This window comes from Saccostrea echinata, unplaced genomic scaffold, assembly GCF_033153115.1.
Source record: "Saccostrea echinata isolate AGI-Se365-2 ecotype Australia unplaced genomic scaffold, CSIRO_AGI_Sech_v1 ptg000012l, whole genome shotgun sequence".
Taxonomy (NCBI): Eukaryota; Metazoa; Mollusca; class Bivalvia; order Ostreida; family Ostreidae; genus Saccostrea; species Saccostrea echinata.
In genome coordinates, this window is record NW_026889761.1 from 12,335,436 (window position 1) to 12,354,724 (window position 19,289).

At 32.8% G+C, this 19,289-nt stretch overlaps 3 protein-coding genes across 3 annotated transcripts; all 3 read right to left on the reverse strand.

Moving 5' to 3' along the window:
- Nucleotides 1-3,854, reverse strand: LOC133185948 (uncharacterized). Its single transcript, XM_061321235.1, has 6 exons — nucleotides 3,406-3,854; nucleotides 3,212-3,244; nucleotides 2,246-2,566; nucleotides 1,654-1,995; nucleotides 1,431-1,509; nucleotides 1-765 (listed from the first exon to the last, which is right to left on the reverse strand). The coding sequence occupies exons 1-6, from the start codon at nucleotides 3,467-3,469 to the stop codon at nucleotides 165-167; spliced, it is 1,440 nt and encodes a 479-aa protein (XP_061177219.1). The 5' UTR covers nucleotides 3,470-3,854; the 3' UTR covers nucleotides 1-164.
- Nucleotides 3,855-5,037: 1,183 nt separating this feature from the next.
- LOC133185949 (uncharacterized) lies at nucleotides 5,038-6,126 on the reverse strand. The gene is made up of 3 exons (XM_061321236.1): nucleotides 5,880-6,126; nucleotides 5,604-5,714; nucleotides 5,038-5,231 (listed from the first exon to the last, which is right to left on the reverse strand). The coding sequence occupies exons 1-3, from the start codon at nucleotides 5,997-5,999 to the stop codon at nucleotides 5,100-5,102; spliced, it is 363 nt and encodes a 120-aa protein (XP_061177220.1). The 5' UTR covers nucleotides 6,000-6,126; the 3' UTR covers nucleotides 5,038-5,099.
- Nucleotides 6,127-11,189: 5,063 nt separating this feature from the next.
- LOC133185950 (cystatin-A-like) lies at nucleotides 11,190-12,743 on the reverse strand. The gene is made up of 3 exons (XM_061321237.1): nucleotides 12,567-12,743; nucleotides 11,903-12,007; nucleotides 11,190-11,575 (listed from the first exon to the last, which is right to left on the reverse strand). Exons 1-3 carry the CDS (start codon nucleotides 12,696-12,698, stop codon nucleotides 11,453-11,455), a joined length of 360 nt encoding a protein of 119 aa, XP_061177221.1. The 5' UTR covers nucleotides 12,699-12,743; the 3' UTR covers nucleotides 11,190-11,452.
- Between the last annotated feature and the right edge of the window lie 6,546 nt (nucleotides 12,744-19,289).

The following is a 19,289-nucleotide window of genomic DNA, read 5'->3' on the forward strand; positions in this document are numbered from 1 at the left end:
TTTCATTGTTAAGGTTTAATTCACAAATTGATTTTAATTTACATGAGCAACATTCAACAAGCTACATTACACCAGTCTCTCTCTAGGTGGGCATGGTATACTTAGGTAATCAACATCACAAAGGCAAGCGTGCAGTGTTTCTTTTGGCATAAAGATTGGTGACACTAGATGCTAGCCAGAACATCAATGATAACATATCCAGTGTCGATAGGAAGTTGGGGATGTTCCTCTTGCAATTGCTTTTCGGAAGTCTGTGGAACCTGTTCAGACACTACACTATTTGCATGTGAATCATTTCCCTCTTTGGAATTACATGTAGTTTTGTCCTTATATTCAAGAAAATAATTTTGGTTTTCAGTATCCGTGACATACATTTTACTAATAAAATTCGAAATGTCACTTTCAGAAGATCCTCCCGAAGGTATATCCTTTGACCTTTCCACATTGCAATCTACTTCTCCCTCAACGAATCCAGCGTTATCTAATCCTTCTTTTCTCTGTTCTCGTTGTGTTTTTGCCTCATTTTCAACAATGGCTTGATCAATGCTGACTTCTCGGTAGTATTTCTCTGCCGCTTTGTGAACTGATTCAGTTGAACGTTTGTCGTTTTCCCCAAGTGTGGAGTAGACGCCACTGTCAGTCTTCTCGACATTGGTTTTCAAACTTGAGGGTTTTTTCGGAGAGGATACGTTTAGAGAAGGCTGATTAAAGGCCCAGCTTGTCGCCCTGGACTCGGCCGGTATATATGTGGATTTAAGGTACCGACTAAAATAGAAATATAAACCGTAAAAAAAAAACCGTAAAAATAAAAGTTAAGATTATATGCTTTAGAATGAGGTTAACTTCGCATTAATCGATCCTACAAATTAAGCAGCAATAAATATTTCACTGTACAATATTTAGTTGTAAGGATGACTCTGTAAAAAGCATAACAGAATTTGTTAATGAACGTTGCTAACATGAGTGTAATTAGGTACGATGTCTTAATTGAGCTGCGAGCAGAATTTTAACGTGTGACTTCTATAAAGTAATGCATTCAAAGAAAAAGATCTTTGCAGATCAAGTGCGATATAATGTTACAATTAAAAATAAAAGTGTCCCCAGAAAGCGATTATGTTTAGATATTGCTTGTAAACAATAATAAAAAGCTTGGATCAAGATTCAAAGCTCATCAGCTTCACCATTTTGACTTGTAAACATGTTTTCTTGAAACAGAAAACCTAAAGATGTATAATACACTCATCATTTTTGTTTGATGAGAAATAATTGTAGAAATGTACGTTTTTATTTTCCAAGCAAGTTGAACCGGTCATAAATTATGATATTATAGACAGCATGTCTGTTACAAGCTGTTACAAGCTTTTCAAATCTTGAAACAATTTCTTGCATATTTCCCCCTAAATATTTGACGAACAGGTATTTAGACTGACCTTCGTCTGACCTTAAGGATGATGACGGCGACGACAATGAGGACGAATATTATAATACTGAGAGGTGTGATTATCTCCCCTGCAAAAGAAGAAGAAAATCTATACATTTGCAGTAATATGCATCATTTTAAAAACAATATAACTCTTGAACTATAAAGATTGATAAATGTAATTATGCTGATGATTGAAATAAATATCCAATAGTTAGCTGTTACCCACATACACGGAAAGTGGGCCAGTTGCCTGTTTTCAATGTGCTGTGTTTCTGTTACGGTCGTCCCTGTATAATTGTACGATGTGGAAACCTCTTTGTCTTCCGATTTCGTAATTAAAGCTGTTCCGGTGAAGTTTATCGTATTTATTGTAAATCCATTGTGAATTCCAGTAGATGATAAATCATCTTCTGTTTGAGATGAAACTATATTGGTGGTGGTGGTTGTGGTGGTGGTGACTGCAGGGGGGTGTTCTGTTACTATTGTGGTTTGCACCGTGGTAGAAGGTAATGATGGATGATTGCAAACAACAATAATAGATCCGGGAATTCTCTCAAGTCCACTGACTTGATCTGTCAAATAAAAGAAAATGTAAACCATCGATTTACAATAATACAAAATACTTAGTAATTATATAATATATGACCTTTAATTAGTATTTCGCGTGTTCTCAATTTGTACCAAAATAAAATGCAATATGACCAAAACATTCATTTAAATTTCATTCATATTTATCTCAAAACGGAAGTTAATACACTGACATCTCATATCAAATCATCACTAACAATTAAGTACAATTTTATTTTCAATGTAACAACTTACAAGAGCGTAACAAGTAGCAATATTTTGAATCAAATGTTTCCCTTTCCCGAAATATCTGAACCGTGACGGAATCCCCCGGCGTTACAGTCAATGATTCCGCACCCTGCAGGCATCGGATTGTGGACGTAGTCCGATGATTTATCGTTATAACAGAACCACATCCGTAGTAACCCGGCGAAAAGACGTAATTAAATTCCAGACGATTTCCGGATGTAACGTATACGCTGCAGTCGCAAGAGGGCGCTCCAGAGGTTTCAAATGGAGAAAAGTCAAGCATTACCATTTCGCCAGAAGTATGTCCAGGTACACATATTTGCGAGACTGAAATATAAGAAAAAGAAGATAATTTTTTTTTATATAAATAACTTCACAGACACCCCTATCCAAATATTACGCTAGATTCTTTATGCATAGACCAACAATCACTATTTAATAAAAGAAGTTAGTATTATGTTTAATAGCATTGGTACGACTCGTCCCTCGTATAAGAATACTTAGTTTATATATAATTGGTTCAAATTAAAAAAAAAAAAAACACCGACGGAGGCAGACATGTGAAACTGCGCAACCACGACAAAATTCCTGCCATGAAATAATTGTGGTTTAGTTTCATTAGGAATGAAACGGAATTACTGAATTTTTTGTTGAATATTATACGAGCAATTTATTTTTAAGCACTATCAAGGTTTCTTTTTTCATATATATGTTGGAACACGATCCGCTTTCCTAAAAAATATTAATATTAAATTGGTAATCACTATGATCACAAGGAAAGGAAAAACTTTCCAGTTGACCTATACAAAATACGATTTTTTTCTCTAAATATTAATCTTAAGTCAGTCAAATGATCAGAAAAATGATTTCAAGGGTTTTTCTGTGTAAAGGTCAACAGATCTTTAATCGAATCCGATTTTTAAAAAAAATATAAAAGGAATAATTAACATTATGCATTAAAAATGTACTTACTATTCATGTAATTCGACGAACAGGATTTTTGTGCTAAAAAGAAGACGACAGTTATAAATGAACATTGCAGTGGAAAATAACTTGATTGTTCGATAATGGAATAAATGCATGAACGTTTAAAGAAAAAACTTCTTATATTCAAATACAAATGTTTTCGAAAAAAAAGTTATTTTACCTACGTAGATAAAACTTACCGGATCCTATATAAAATGATACAAATATATACAAAAATCCTACCACAGCAAAAACTTCCATCATTATCCGTGTTCAAGTAAATTCAGAGCCATGCAGGTAAGTGCGCGATACCTGCACGATCTCCGGAAAAGAAACATGTAATTAACAAAACAATCAAGGGACCACGACACGGACATTCTGTGAAGACAGAACGAGATCATCACTTTAACTATGTATTAACACGTCTCGTTATGGCTTCACGGGACAGTGCGATCTTCTATGATGGTCGTTTAATGTTCTTTATTGTTCAGGAAACACCCTTCCACATTACTCGTGGCGTGAGGCATGTCATTACAAAAAGAAAACAACATTATTGCGTATTGTTTGCGGTGCACATTATATAACGTAACATAGCAATATAAGGAATTGTTTGGAGTAACATGATTGTTCTAATGCACTTCAAATACCTATTTTTCTGAACGAATTAAAGTATGTTATGCAATTTGTCAAAATTACGTCTGGACGTTCACCGACAACTTGCTGCCAAATTAAAATTCTTCTGAAAAGGTACATCAATTAACATCAATGAACTTAAGCAAAAATGAAGTAAAATATCATACAATATCAATCCCCCTATAAAGCTCTCTGAATGAGTTAAATTAAGCTATTTTTTTCATAGATTCATATGAAACTGGGTTCATTGCTTACATCCTTTGAATATTATCTCCTTTATTTCTTATGAAATTCACGTCGTTTAAATCACAAGTTTACGTTGACGCCGATAAGCAAGACACCTGTGTAAATTTCTTGAGCAGTGGCTCTTCCATCAATGAAGCATACAATGAAGCATACAATGAAATGCATATCAATAATACAATATTTAACATACATAATCCTACTTTATATTATTATTTATACAGACAAAAATGTAAAAAAAAAAAAAAATAAAAAAAAAAAATAAAATGTCTTTCTTTGTTTGTTAGTAGGGAAATTAACGTTGCAGCTATTGCAGAAAAAATTACATTATCCGCTAACGCTGGTTGTGTATTTTTCTGCAACATTAATTAACTCGCATTCTAACAGCCAAAGAAAGCATTTTGTATACAGGGTGTTTCAGAAAACGTGCAACCATTTTGATTGATTACATTTTACTGGTGTTTCATCCAATACTATCTGCCAACATATCAAATTAAAAGGCTTAATTTCAAAATTTATTCTCATAAAAATAAAATTAATCTGGCAAATAGATAATGAGCTACGAAAGAAAAAAGAAAACTTCACTTATTTCACTTATTTACAAAATATGTTCTAAATGGCGTCATTTATGCTGAATGAATAAATCTATCTGATGCAAGGAAGTTCTCATGCATTACTAGTACAAAGAGTCTGTTTGTAATGAGTCTGGTCTCTTTCTTAAGTCATGTGTTTTTGGGGGGTTTGTTTTATAAACTGTGATTTTTAAATGTCCCCACAGATAAAAGTCAAGAGAGGTTTAAGCTAGATGAGTGTGGAGACCAAATGTTCTTGGATTTGAAATAGTTGAATCGACCTCCAAACATTTGTTCTAACCAGTCCAAGTTGTAAGATTCAAATCATATTTCAGCATCCGATATAACATGCTTAATGTAACTGTGAATTAAATGTAGGACACATTGTTTAGAAGAAAAATTTATTCATAACACGCGCAAAACAGACTTCCTTTCAACATTTGACATTACCAAGAACGGAAACTTTCTAGGGGAGATGTCTTTGTGTGTCCTACTTGAATTGCCTCCAGACGTGTAGGTGTGCCGGAGAAATGGCGATAGATCTCGACATGTATGTACCTTCCGTATCCTATTCTTATCTGCAATAATTTTAAATATTTTTCACAAATAATCACAATAATTTCAAGGTTAAACTGACAACTTCGTACACTATGATAATGTTATTTTCTTAAATAAAGAAGGAAACTATTTAATGTGTGTTCTTATATTTACTTACCGGGTAATTATACTATCAAAATACCCAGGTGCAACATGTATAGCAGGGTAATCTGTCTTTTCCCTATTTCATTCAATCTTATTGATAATATCACGAACGAACACGGAATGTAATAAACTATATCAACACCTGTGTTCATGCACATAAGTAGCGAAAAGTTGACTTAAAAAGGTAAAGCGAATATTTGTTGCAGTCCATGTAAAGCCTCTAGTAATAATCAGTATTTTTGACCTACCTTGACAAGATGAAAGGATCCAGTAGCAGCACGGGACCTAGAAAGAAGGGGAACAAACTCGTGGACCGGGATGCCGTTTGCCGAGAGTGTCTGTAGTATATCATTCTTCACCTAAAGCATTGGGAAAAATCACTAAATAAAACAGGACGGAAAAGGAACTTAACAAAACTTGACTCTCGTTTTTTTTTTTCTTTCGAAATGTTATAGGAAATCTAGCAAATTGCATGTTTACGGTCAAATATGCTGCCATATAAATAAGTTGCCAAAATACATTACCGAAAAAACTATTTGTCTAGTATATTCGTCAATAACTTGAGTCTCTGTCCATCCACCTGGAATTTGACCAACAGCACTGGCCAGTCCCAGTAAGAAAATTCCGAATGAAATCCAGCTCATGTTTTTTCTTGTCTTTCCTGGTGCACGATGGCAACGACGTTATATAGGCCCAAGTTTTGACAAAAGATTCCTTTTTACTGATTTCATTTAGTTTTCGAAAATGATGACAAAATTAACATATGTTGTTCAATTTCAAATGGACTACGTGATTTAATTCATTTTTGTTTCTGCCCTGTGGTCGCAGTGTTAAATGCGAAGTGAACATGCATACGTGTCAAACCATAATGCACTTGAAGATTGATGTTAATCACGAATAACAATATGCACACAGAGTTTTATTTCAACAAAATGTGCCGCCATTGTGCAGAGATATTTTAGAAAAATGTATAATTTGTACACACGTTTTGGGAATATTTTCATCTTTTTTTGTATTTATACAGACGCTGAATTTTAATGAGAATGACAAAAACTGTCTTAAAACGTTTCCATCGTAACGGCCATCTCATATATGCAAGAGCATGAACGCAGATTAAATCTACAAAAATACGTCATTTCTATTGTCATTTTTACACAACGCCTTCACAATACAACATTATAGCAAGACAGTTATAGGACAGAGTATACACTATTTACATATTTTCCGCGCAAAAAAGTTGGGTTAATGTTTCCAAATCCACTTTCTTAAGGTAAAAATTCAGATTGGACACTCAATGTGATCGTAAAGAGGTGCTCAGTATCAGATAGAGAACATTATTTAGTGTATATAATATATATGTATAATGTAAAACATGTATTTGACATCCTCACAACGTCAAGGGTCCTGAGTCAGCTCGTTCGTGGGACCCCTGACAAAATTTCATTCCGTTTTATTCAGGCTTGCTTCTCTTATTGAGATGGACCAATCAAATTGAAGTAGACAGATAATGTAAACAGAAGGGAATCAGTTGACAACTAAAATGCACGTGTTACGCATTGTTTATCATGAAAGTCTTGTGTGATTTGTTGAGAGATAAGATAAAAGATCAAGATTTGGTTTTCTTTTTTCGGAAAAAAGTCGCTGCATTCAGCCCATAGATATCGAATGAAATTTATGAGGGGTCCCAACGAGTGTTCCAGGTCCAGGTGGAAACGAGCTCGAGTTGATACAGAACACCTGAATTTGTGAGGATGGGTATTTGAGTCCTGCAACACTCCTGTTCTTTTAAAATAAAGTTACAAACTCAAGCTTTATAACTACATGTATCACAGTGGGGAAGTATTTTAAAGGAACATCGACAAGGTCAAATGGAAAGATAAGTTTTACATTTATTTGAATAAGAACGTGATGATAAAGCCTCTTAAGAATGTTACAAATTGAAATAAAATGTGGGTTTTTTTTTTGTCTTTTTACTTACTGCGTCCTTCAATTAGACATTTAGCTATATCGATGAAGACCACAGCACTTCATTCTCAATAAATTATGAAATGAGGAATATTTCATATCATTTTCGCATTACCTTCGGTTCATTTAAAAAATTTTTGACGATGGACCATTCAGATACTCTTTTTACTACTAATTCCAGGTAACCCTAGCTGAGCAGATAAAAAATATGCTGCGTCAGGTTCAACAATTTTTATTTGTTGAATCAGAATCTTGAACACTTATCAAATTAAATTGTTATCAACAATCAAAATTAACGCTACGAATATACTAAATTCCGAATTATGAATTCTTATCCGGAATAAGGGGAGGGGGGGGGGGCGTTTGGACTATAGAAGGAAAAATTTCCAATATTGGGGAATGGGGGTTGACTTTCCCCAGGGGAGACTTTACTATATAGAAGTGCATCCAGGAGGAATGTTTGCTATAGTATTATTGCAATTATTCCGAGAGGGAAGCTTTAATTACTATATAGTAAACTCTCCCCTGGGAAAAGATTTGCGGAATGTTTACAATACAGTACGGGTATCCCATTGGACTCGAAATAAAAGACACCTCGCAGTTTGACACATCTGCTTCGTACTTGGATATTTTACACAGAAATACATTGATGGCAAACTAACAACTAAACTTATAATAAATTTTATGACTTCAAATTTCTATCGTCAACTTCTCTCATTTGTGTAGCAATGTTATACCATTATCACATGCATGTGGGGCTTATGTCTCCCAAATGATTCGATACACAAACGCATTTCCTTCGTACAGACAATTTCTGAAACGAGACAACTTACTGACGAATAAGTTGAAGACACAGCAATATCTACAACCTCGTTTAAAGTCAACAATACGCAAATTCTATGGTCGATACATTGACCCTGTTTGCATACACAAACTGATATTGGGTCTACCCTAACAAAAGTTTACTATAGTTAACCATAGCTTTCCATAGTTATCTATTATAGTAAATACTTTTATTTACTATGAAACTTTTCTCTAGAACTTTTTTTTGAAGATTTAGAGCCTTAATATTTCTTAAATTATAATTATATCAATGATGTAAATTTTTGAAATAATATGCAAATATACAAGTAATGTTTTCTTTTAATATGAGGAAAATTGTTTATAGGGATTTAAAAGAATAAAATATAACGATCTGAAATTCATAGAAAAATACTTTGATTAACTACAGTAAAAACTTTGATATTATAGTAGACTATAGTTAACTATAGTTTACTATAGTATATTTTTGTTAGGGTAATGTTGGTTGACGTCTTCTGTACAGATTATTAGGCCATTATTTTCATATTTAATGGACTATTTTTTACATTTATCCGATCATGACAAAATACACATGGCGGTTGTGAAACGTCGACAGGAGATGCCTTCTACTGCATGACACCTGATCCCACCTCCGATATTTTCAGGGGTCTGTATTTCATCTACTAACAATTTGTATTGTTTTATTAGATTTTATTTTGCATGATTACTGTTTGTTATTTTCACATTTCATAATGATGTTATTACCAAGATAAACAGCATGCAAAACTAGATTACTACGATATTTTTAGACAAAAACGAATGTCTTCTCATTTTCAATAATACCCTGGTCATCACTACCATCAATACACGCCTTTGTTATAACTTTGACCTTTGTGAAATCTCCTTGATTCAAGCTGGCATTCCGTTTGGTCATCACCATCAACATACTGAAGTTTTAATTCATGCAAACCAAGGATTCAGAATTAAGACCTGAACATGATTTTTCAAATTAAATTTCATTGCCTAGTACCTGTTATCTTTGAGATATGAATCTGAATCAAGCTCACTTGTCTAGTGTAGCCCCTAGTATATATGAATACATACCAAGACTTACCATAATCGAACGACCAGGAGGTCTATATACAACAAACTTAAGTACTAAACTTGAGTTCCTCTTACTGACAAACAGACATGCAGTTACACAAATAAATGGACAAACAAACGATTATGTCTAAACCAATATAACTTACCATTAGGCGACATGGTGAAGTGAAGATGTGATTTAACTTCCACGAATTTGAAAAATTTAGTTGTGTTTGCTTATGATATATGAGAGCCTTAAACAAACAATAGAATAATTCAAATTTAAACTAGGGCGATAGAGAGGTTGAACTTTGATGCAATTTTTGCATACGCGGGAATAATTTATCGGTCACATACCGTTTTACGCAAAGAAAGTCAAGAAATTAAATGTGCGACCCCTTTATTATTGGACACCATCTTAAAATTGTTATGCCCCGGATTATCTAAAATGGCGATTCCATAACCCCTTGGGATACAAGCAGAATCATTTGCACAAAAAGACATTATATTGCATAATAAAAATGAATTTTTTCCACATAAAATAGTTTTAATTAATGTTTGTATGAAACATGGTTTTAGAGAAAAAAATGATTATGAAAAAAAATCAACCAAGCTGAAAACGAAAGGAGAAACTTTTTGTTTTGGTTTTTTGGTTACTCACTTTGATGCTTTTGTAATTGGACATATATAATTCCCATCCCAGTTGATGCCATCTGGATGAGAGTAGTCAAGTAAATTACTATAAAAATGATACGAAATTGGAAAGTACTTTGGAAAATTAACTAGAGAATAATGTTAATTGTCAATGAGTTCTTTACAAGTAAGCTTTCAATTCAACACGCGAAAGCTGCAATGATCTCATTTCAGAAACGATGGGTAAAATAAACCAATCATGTTGGTAGCATTAGTACTCCCCCCACTCCTTACTATATAATGTAATAAGTTTTGTTAATATTAAAACAATATCTTGAATGAGCTTATGAAGAATCGTTTTAAAAAATTAAAAAAAGATTTAATTAATCACATCATTTAAAAAAATAGAAGCTTGGTTGTTTTTGACAGTTGAGCTTGAAATAAATTATCTCACACTGCACTAAATTCTGGTATATGTATAAATTCAAAATATGTACATGTATTATTGTAGCTGCAATTGTAAGTGCATGCAAAGTGTTAAAATACGATTTTACCTCTGTAAGTCGAATGCTGACTGACGTTTTTTATTATAATAGTTAGGCTATCATTCAAACACTGAATTTTCTACGTATTTTTACGTTTGAAAGATCATGACAATGAGCACACGCGGGTGTGAACCGTCGACAGGGGATGCTAATACTAGTATTTGTATCAGTTACTGTGTAATGATTTGGTATTAGTCTATATTGTGTTTCTATCTCTTAAGTTACATTTTTAAAATAATAACAGTCATTGAAATTTGACTTATTTTAAAAGCACACATACTGTAACATAATGCCGATTATTCATATGTAGTAATATAATGAATTTTGTATGTGATTATTTTTTGTGTTTCTGTATGATAATTTTCGTATGTGATGTAAAAATTAATGAGTATTCCATCAACCTGAATTTTGTGATCTTCTGAACTGTATTGACACTTTCACTTGTGTTTCTAACCTTCAATTCAGTATTCTATTTAAGATGGAATTCAATACAATTAATTAGATTTTCAGGAGTTTCTTTTAAAGTGAATTTTAGATACTTTATATCACTAAATTTTCGCAACACCTTATTTTCGCGAGATACTCAATTACTCTTACTTAGCGAAACAAAATTTTCACGAATCGAGGTTATTGCTTTAAATAATTATTTATTCTAATATAATAAAATTTTCGCGAACACTCTATCTCACGTAATAACGCGAAAATAAAGTTCTAGCGAATAAAAAGTGATTTACAGTATTTAATTTTAACTGTTTTATATTTGTATTTTTATACCTGAAGAATAAAGAAAAAATCAAACACTTGACCTTCTTTAAGCAAACATGATATTTATTTCATTTTTAAATGTCTTTAATATTTAGATCAATTTGAGCCATGTCAAGATTTCTATGCCAATATATACAAAATTACCTGCAACTAGTTCTTTTTTCTTTCTTGTTTTGATTTTTCACATGTATTCAAGAGAATAGAGAAATAACACACATTTTTTATCTATAATTGGCAAGTGTTTCTTAAAATATTTTGCTTTGTCAAAGAGAGATTTTGTGACTCTGAATTCAATAACATTGGGACTAGATATAATTGATTGCATCCTCCGCAGTCTTTCCCAGTTCTAGACCAGTAAGAGAAACCTCGGTTTTCATAAAGTTGCTGTAAATTTTAACGTGGATGTAACTGTTAGCACCAATCTTGATCTGAAAGAATATAAAATTAACTAAAATGTATTATTACCTTTTTTCATTGGTCAGTCTACTCTAGATCTGCAAATTGTAAGTAAAGTAAAATGGATCCGTATAATACATATGTATTAAAAATATTATAGAAACATTTAGCAGGTCATTTATTAAGTAATTCAAAAAATCTTGATACATATATAAATATATTAAGGAAAGATGCTTTAGATCTTAAGTAACTGGTTATGTGTCGAACAACTCTGAAATACACTTTCTACAATGTAATAATTAAATCAATAAAATTAACAATAAGAAGACTTAAATTCCTCTGAGAAAATGAATGCCTACCTTGACAAAATAGTTGATTCCATTTACCAGCTGAGTTTTGTAGGAAATAGGCTCAAATATCGTCCCGTCATTGAGAGGAAGCTGTGCCACTATATCCCCTTTGACCTAGAAATTTAATAACGGAATCCTCAATACCGGTACATACTCGTCAAAAAGTGTAAACAAAATCAATCCACATTTTGTATTTTATTTTGTCAAGGTTTTGTAAAGTTGTGTAACAAGGAAGTCACTTTGTCACATTCAAGGATTTTTATATAAAAGCAACTTGTGCGGTCAGTATTGTCTGGATCTCCCCTTAGCTTGTTTTTGTTATCATTATATAGAATGATAATATTTGACTTATGTCATCTAATAAATGACAATATTCACACAATACATGTGTTATGTTATGTTTGGATGGTTGATCTGTATGATATGGAACTTTGTCAGATCAACAATATTTCATAAAAAAAGTTTTAAATAATTTTCGTCAATCTAATGCACATCACTCTTCCACTCTATTCATCATGGTATTAAACACAACAGAATGATTATTGATCTACACTGACACAACCCACAGGATTTGATAAACCATAATCAAAACATATTGACTATATGTAACCGGGAGTAAAGAAAAACTTATTTTAATAAGATGGTATAACAACTGTCGTAATTGAGTACTTACTCTGTCAACTAGATCCCTGATCTCTTGATCCACGGGTTGGGCATTTTGAGAAATACCCCCTACCCTACGGCCGCCTAGTGCCTCGGTAAACCCAAGTAAACACAAACAGAGTCCGAGTGTCAAGTACGCCATATTTGTCTTAATGTCCTGGTCGAATGAGAACAGCTGACAATTTATTTATATGCGCGTGGAGTATTACAAATGCACGTGATTCTTCATAACAAACTACGTCATCCACATAAAAAGCAATGCATCGTGAATAATAAAACAGTGGATGTTTTCATTGCGGCCACAGCTGTGTGCTGTTTGATAAGATGTTTACATTTGATTTACTGTAGGGATTTTGAAATAACCATGAATTAAAATACACCACACGTAGAATTTAACGGTGAAATGATTCTTTAAATTGATGACCACAATTAAGTAGATACTAATTAACTGGTTGGGACCAATTGACCAAATGGGATATAATTAATAACCCTTTTGGGATATAATATCCCAAATGGGATATAAATTTAGTGCAAAAAATGAAAAATTATTTGTCTGTAAGTATTGTAAATCCACATAGATATAAACTGAATTCAATAACTTTTAGCGAGCAAGTTTTTTTTTTATAACCCTACAGTTTGTGAGATTGATCCCCAGGGAATTTAGGATCAATCTCCTAAATAGTTGGGATATAGACAAACTTGTGAACCAAAAGTTATTACTCATTAGGTATTTTGGTGCATTTTTTAAATATTTATAGCTAAGTCAAGAGTCATAATTTTTTACACTGTAAATTTATATCCCATCCTGGACATAATATCCAAAATGGGCTATTATATATATCCCATTTTGGCGATTGGTTGCAGCCTGCTAAAGGGGATATATTTTACGTATTTTTGCAGACATACTATAACTAGTATGTTTGTGATCTTTTATGTTTTATTACCTGAGTTGAATGTTCAAGTGAGATTGTTTATTCCTTGGTCTTCTATTAATTTTTCACAGTATCGATTTTTTAAAGTCAAAATCACTTTATTAGCATCACTTAAGAAAATCTTGCTCACTTTGACTTATTATATCAAGACTTTACAGTGACACTGTCCATGACTTTGCATATATTTCGAAATTGAGAAAAAAATACTTGACATCGAAGTGTATATTTCCTTCTAAACCAAAGTGTAAATTATTCTTAAAAAATTAATATGCAGTTTGAGAGCTTTAGTCATGTATAGAAGTAAAATAATACATCGCTTAGAGACCCCCCCCCCCATATTTTATGCATTCACCTTTTCTTCGAATTAGGTATTCGATGTCACTTGACTTTTTATATTACCACTTATACGAGCCTGGTCTCGGATAGGTGAGTTTATTTCAGTAACCCTAGTAATATTTATCTATTCCGGATAAGTTACGTACATTCGGATAAATATAAATTTTCACCCTTAGTCACAAGCTATCATTCCGGATAATTTAATAGGTCCATTTGTATATAGTCTAATAATAAGTTCTTTTCTACCTCCTTTCTAGAAGAATCGATTAAACGGTAAGGTCATGGAAAATTTTTGGGAGTTAAATTGTGGCAATGTTTTAAATTTTTTAAATCAAATAAGTTTGATTTTTAGTATAACTATTGAGGTTTGTAGATTCAAAGCAAATTAGACGTATCGATGGCGAAGTTTGACTTTGGATTTGTCCTGATTGGATTTTTTCTAGGGATGTCAAAATATTTATTTTCCTTAGTCGATTATTCGATTCCATTATTCGAACAATAGTCGATTATTCGGAACATTCGGAACATTTTCTGAAAATAAAATTTTATTTCAGACTTTACTGGTACATGACGTATTTATAACTCAAAAACCCTTTTACTTGAATATGTTTAAAAAGTAACATAAGAATTAATGCAACGTAACGTTTGATAGCATGATTATATGAAATAAATATAGAAATCTAATTCTCCAAAATTTATGATTTCCCCATCAATCGAATTCATAAATTGGTCTGTACATGCAGAGTGCATGAGCATTCAAAAATTGCTTCTTCTTTTTTTAATTTTTTTTAAAGCTTATTATGAAATAAATTGGGGGGAGGGGGGAAGGTAATTTCCAAACGCCAGGTGGTTGTTAAATTATTAAACAGTTAATAACTACTTATTCATTAATTGATTGCTTTGGCTATCAGAATGTCCTAAATTATAAACCGTTTAAAAATGCAATTAAGTGAATTGTTTTAATAATTAGCGTCAAAACATGTCACAGCTATATGGTTTGTTCCTTGCATTTGAGCAATCTTAAAATAAAAGATAATTGGTACATCGTATAAAATCCAATTAATTGTTTTACAAACAAAGCCCAGTAAATATATTGATGGTTGATTTATTACAAAAACAACACAAGCAGTAACTGATAGATAATTCTAGCGGTAGTGAAGCATTTATAATTACTGTACTTTCTATACACACACAGAAAATCAAGTTTTTTGTAGAGGAAAATTATCTTATCAACTGTCTCCGAGGAAAGACGGTTTCTCAATTTTGTAATGAGAATTCCTTATCGTTATCACTCTTTAATTGCATTTTAAAATTATAATATTCGAATGTCGTTTCATTATTCGATCGTCGGTCCATTCGACTGACAGTCGAATAGTCGACTATTCGTTGACATCCCTAATTTTTTCGTAAATTGAATTGATTTTACGCGATATTGTAATTTGTGAGACTTTACAGGTAACAGGAATATATTAAGATCAGTTTGGGGGTCAAATGATTGTTTAATTTGAGTTATTATTTTTAGGAGCGAAATGTTAAACTTCGAGTCCATCATAGCTATAACGGGGGGGGGGGGGATAATTTCATAAAACACGGAATATTCTCAGAAGCTGGGCTTACTAGAAGGATTTTAGTTTGTTTTCTACATAGATTTATCGTGCTCGAAGGAGGTATATTGATTCGCATTTTACGAAATGTAATCGTCGTTAAATCGGAGAAAGCATTCACGAGAATTTGTGCACTTTCACTTTTTAAGTAATCAAAGTACTGTGTGTACTGAGAGGAGGTTTATTAAATTGTGTAAGTGTTATGCTCTATTCGCAGACTTGTATCATTTCATTTGTTTGTTAGTCTTTTGAAAAGGTTTGGAACAGTACTGTTTGTTATCTTTTCCTATTTTTTTTTTTTTTTAAGAAAACAAAAAGGTGTAAGGTTTTATGGTTGATATTGTATGAACTGATTTTCCTATTACATAATGGGATGGGAGTTAATTTGTATATTATGTTACACAACATATGGGAGCTCATTTGGTCCACATGGTCAATTTCTGCATAAAAATCCAACTAATGAAAGCAAAATCACAGTTTATTGAAATAGGATGTAAACATTTCTTATTAATTTTGCAAGCATTTGTCCCACAGTGAGCAGTCAAACTGCAGCAAAGCTGTGGAAAAGTATTCTTCATATGCATTAGAATAGGTAGGCAAATTTGCAGGGTTCAGGCACAAGCAAGGAGCAAATTATATTGGTACAAAAGGCAGTAAGTACATAAAAAACCTTAAGTAATTGATTGATAGTGATTACAGATGTATGTTACCATGATTATTTATTTTCAGGTACATTACCAAAAACAGGTCAACATTTTTAATTTTATTTTTTTAAGACAGCTTTATCAGTGAGTCAACAGCTGCAATGGGCACAACATTCCTTTCCATCAAAGCATGACCTTATCACTTCCCCAGTAATTCATTAGAATAGTAATTAAAGATTTGCAAAAAAGAAACAAGTACGAAATGTTGCAGTTGTGCTAATACTAGATATAAAAGTGGAATTGGCAAATGATATAGATCCTAATCCAGCTTCAATTAATCGCAGCTATTAGATTACATTCTAGGGAAAAGTATAATTTGGTTAAGCGAGTCTTTGTGTGAAGGGGGGGGGGGCATATTTCAAATAAACTGGTAATTTTTTAAAAAAGATGGTCAAAATCAAATTAGTTCCTCGTCTCCGCCGGATGACTGAGTTCTGATATTTAGTTAAGCTATTAGAGCACTGTGATAGGCAGATTAATAAAAGTGATTGGTCAGGAGTCTCACTAGGATAAGCAGCACCCAGTACTTGCTTCGTATGTTGCTTATCAGGCTATCTTTGAATGGATAGTCTGCTAATGTGTTCGACGAGACGGGGAAACAAAGCTTGTCAAATAATCAGTTAAATTATATATGAATCAATTATTATTATTATTTAAAGATTTAATAGGTTGATATGAAATTGCAATATTGAATTTACTAGTACATAAGAAAAGTCAAAACCAAGGAGTTAATAATGTCTTGTCAAAACAATATTGATCCATTTATTTAAGGTACACTGACATTCAATTTTAAGCTAATCTGGTAAGGGATATCCAAGATATGTCCAGAAGTATGCCTTATAAAGTATACCAGTTTTTTTCCACCTCACATACCCATGGACAAAGAGTTGCAACGTACTCAAGAATTTGTTATCTCGGATATTTTATTGTGTTTATCTATTTTATTGCGCACCTATGTCAGTGTCTAATGGGGATTTAAGCCTTGAGACTAATTTTATCATTCTGTTTAATTATTACCAAATACATGTATAATTGTATGTAATACACAATGGTCCACGATTATACCTAAATTTCCCAGAGATAAAACTACTTCCTTACAGATATTTTTTGAATATTCAGAACACTTAGTATCGCAATTACCTCGAATTGTATAGCTTACTGCGGCTGTTTTGCAATAAAGTCAAGAAACTTATAAATCTCCATTCATTTTCGGGGCATAACATGTTGTTTACATATATTGTTTACGCTAGTGACAATTGAATGATACGAACAATAAGTATGCCGAAGGTACAATGCAATGCCGATGGTTGCACTTCAGAAAGCAAGTCAAAGTATTCGGAATATTTAGACTTCCAAAATAACGTTTATCAGAAAGAAAATGATTAAACTTATTATTAGAATAGTCTACTTAGCGGGAAATATCCACAAAAAATTAACACAAGAGAGCTAGCATTTTAATTTCATAGCGTGGTGCAACGAACATTTAGCTAGGTATTTCACCAGGGCTTCTTTCTTATATATGTCCCTTAAAAATCTGCAGTGATCGATCTCATAGTGTAGTCAATAGCTATAGCACATTGTCCTCAGCTATTAATCAACGTTTCCTACCTTCAACGCAAAAGAGTTTCATTACGTTAAGTAATAGCGATATAAAGTATTCTTCCTTTTGTTTAAAATAGGTTAAACTACCCTTATGGCATGAGGTTATATAAAACTAAAATTAGTCGTACTTTAAAACACTTAATAGGTGATGATTAAATTAATAAGCCTTGGCAGTTATTTTTAATCAAAACAGTTTAACGATTCGAATGTAGTTGCAAGTACTTCCATGACCAGTCATAAAAGGTGTTTATCCTTTTTCAGGGAAACTTCGAGCAGGTTTAGTCAGTATTGGATACGGCATATCATGCCCATATGTTTTATTATTTGTAGAATACAAAATTTAAATCTCATTCACTACAATTGGGGAGCAACCGCTAAAGCACATTTGCCACCAACATGCAGGGGGGTTATTTTAGCTTTGAAACGCTGGCTATAAAATGTACATGTTTAGGCATCCATTAAGTAGTTGTTACAAGGCTCACATATTTTTACTTTCTTTCATTTCAATGATTTATTTATTTATTTATTTTTTTTTTTTTTTGAAATTTTACTATGGATTATAGTTGTTTGATAAATTGTGAAGAGGAAATATGATTTATGCAGCTGGAGAAATGGGAAGGGGGGGAGGGGTTAAGGACACAAATATTGTTTTTAAAAGTATTCTAAGTTGAGAGGTGACGTAAATATCTCGTTTTTGTTTAATTTGGGTCTGATACACTCCACACTTTTTAGTACAGCTATAACCAATACTTGCAAAGATAGTTTAAATTTTTATAAAAGCCATAAAAATGCGTAACAGGAGTAACAACCTAGTAGATAAGTAATACGATAAAATAAACCAACGGGACAGGGAATAGAGTGCAGGTATGGATCCACAATTTTAGATTAAACGGGGAGTTATTTTATTCTCACAAGTCCATAATTGCATTTCAACACATTTCTTAAAACAATTATAACGGAATATGTGAATGACCGTTGACGATTTAAATTCATATTTTGTTTTAATGCATTGAATAGTACTTGACTAATAAGTCACTTGTTTTATAAGTTGTATTGGTGAATGAGCAGGCCCTGGTCGACGGTGACCATTTGCGTTGAGGTACTGCCGCCGTCACCATGGTTCTTGGCACCCCCATTGGTGGCGGTTGCAGTTCCATTCTTACTCGTGGTAGACACGAGTATTCATGGCCCTTGCAAGTGGCGTATTCCGTCGCACCTCAACGCAACTGGAGGAGTGCAACACATATTCTTACGCTCATTCCATTGTTTATCCTATTGCACATGTAAATTGAAATTCAGAATTTGAATTTGTGCATTGGCTTGTAATTGACAAGCAGTTGACTTGATTGATATTGAATTGATTGATTGAACTTGATTTATAATTGAATTGGTGACGTTCATGCACTTGTGACCTACCCAGTGCATGATCCGCCCGATTTGGGTCGTCACATTTGTTGTATTGATTGTTGATTGTGGGGCAGCCCTGTGGTAGCCCCAGCAAATTGATCACCGCGGCCAGAAGCGCCAAATTAAACAAGCAAAATAATATCTGTTG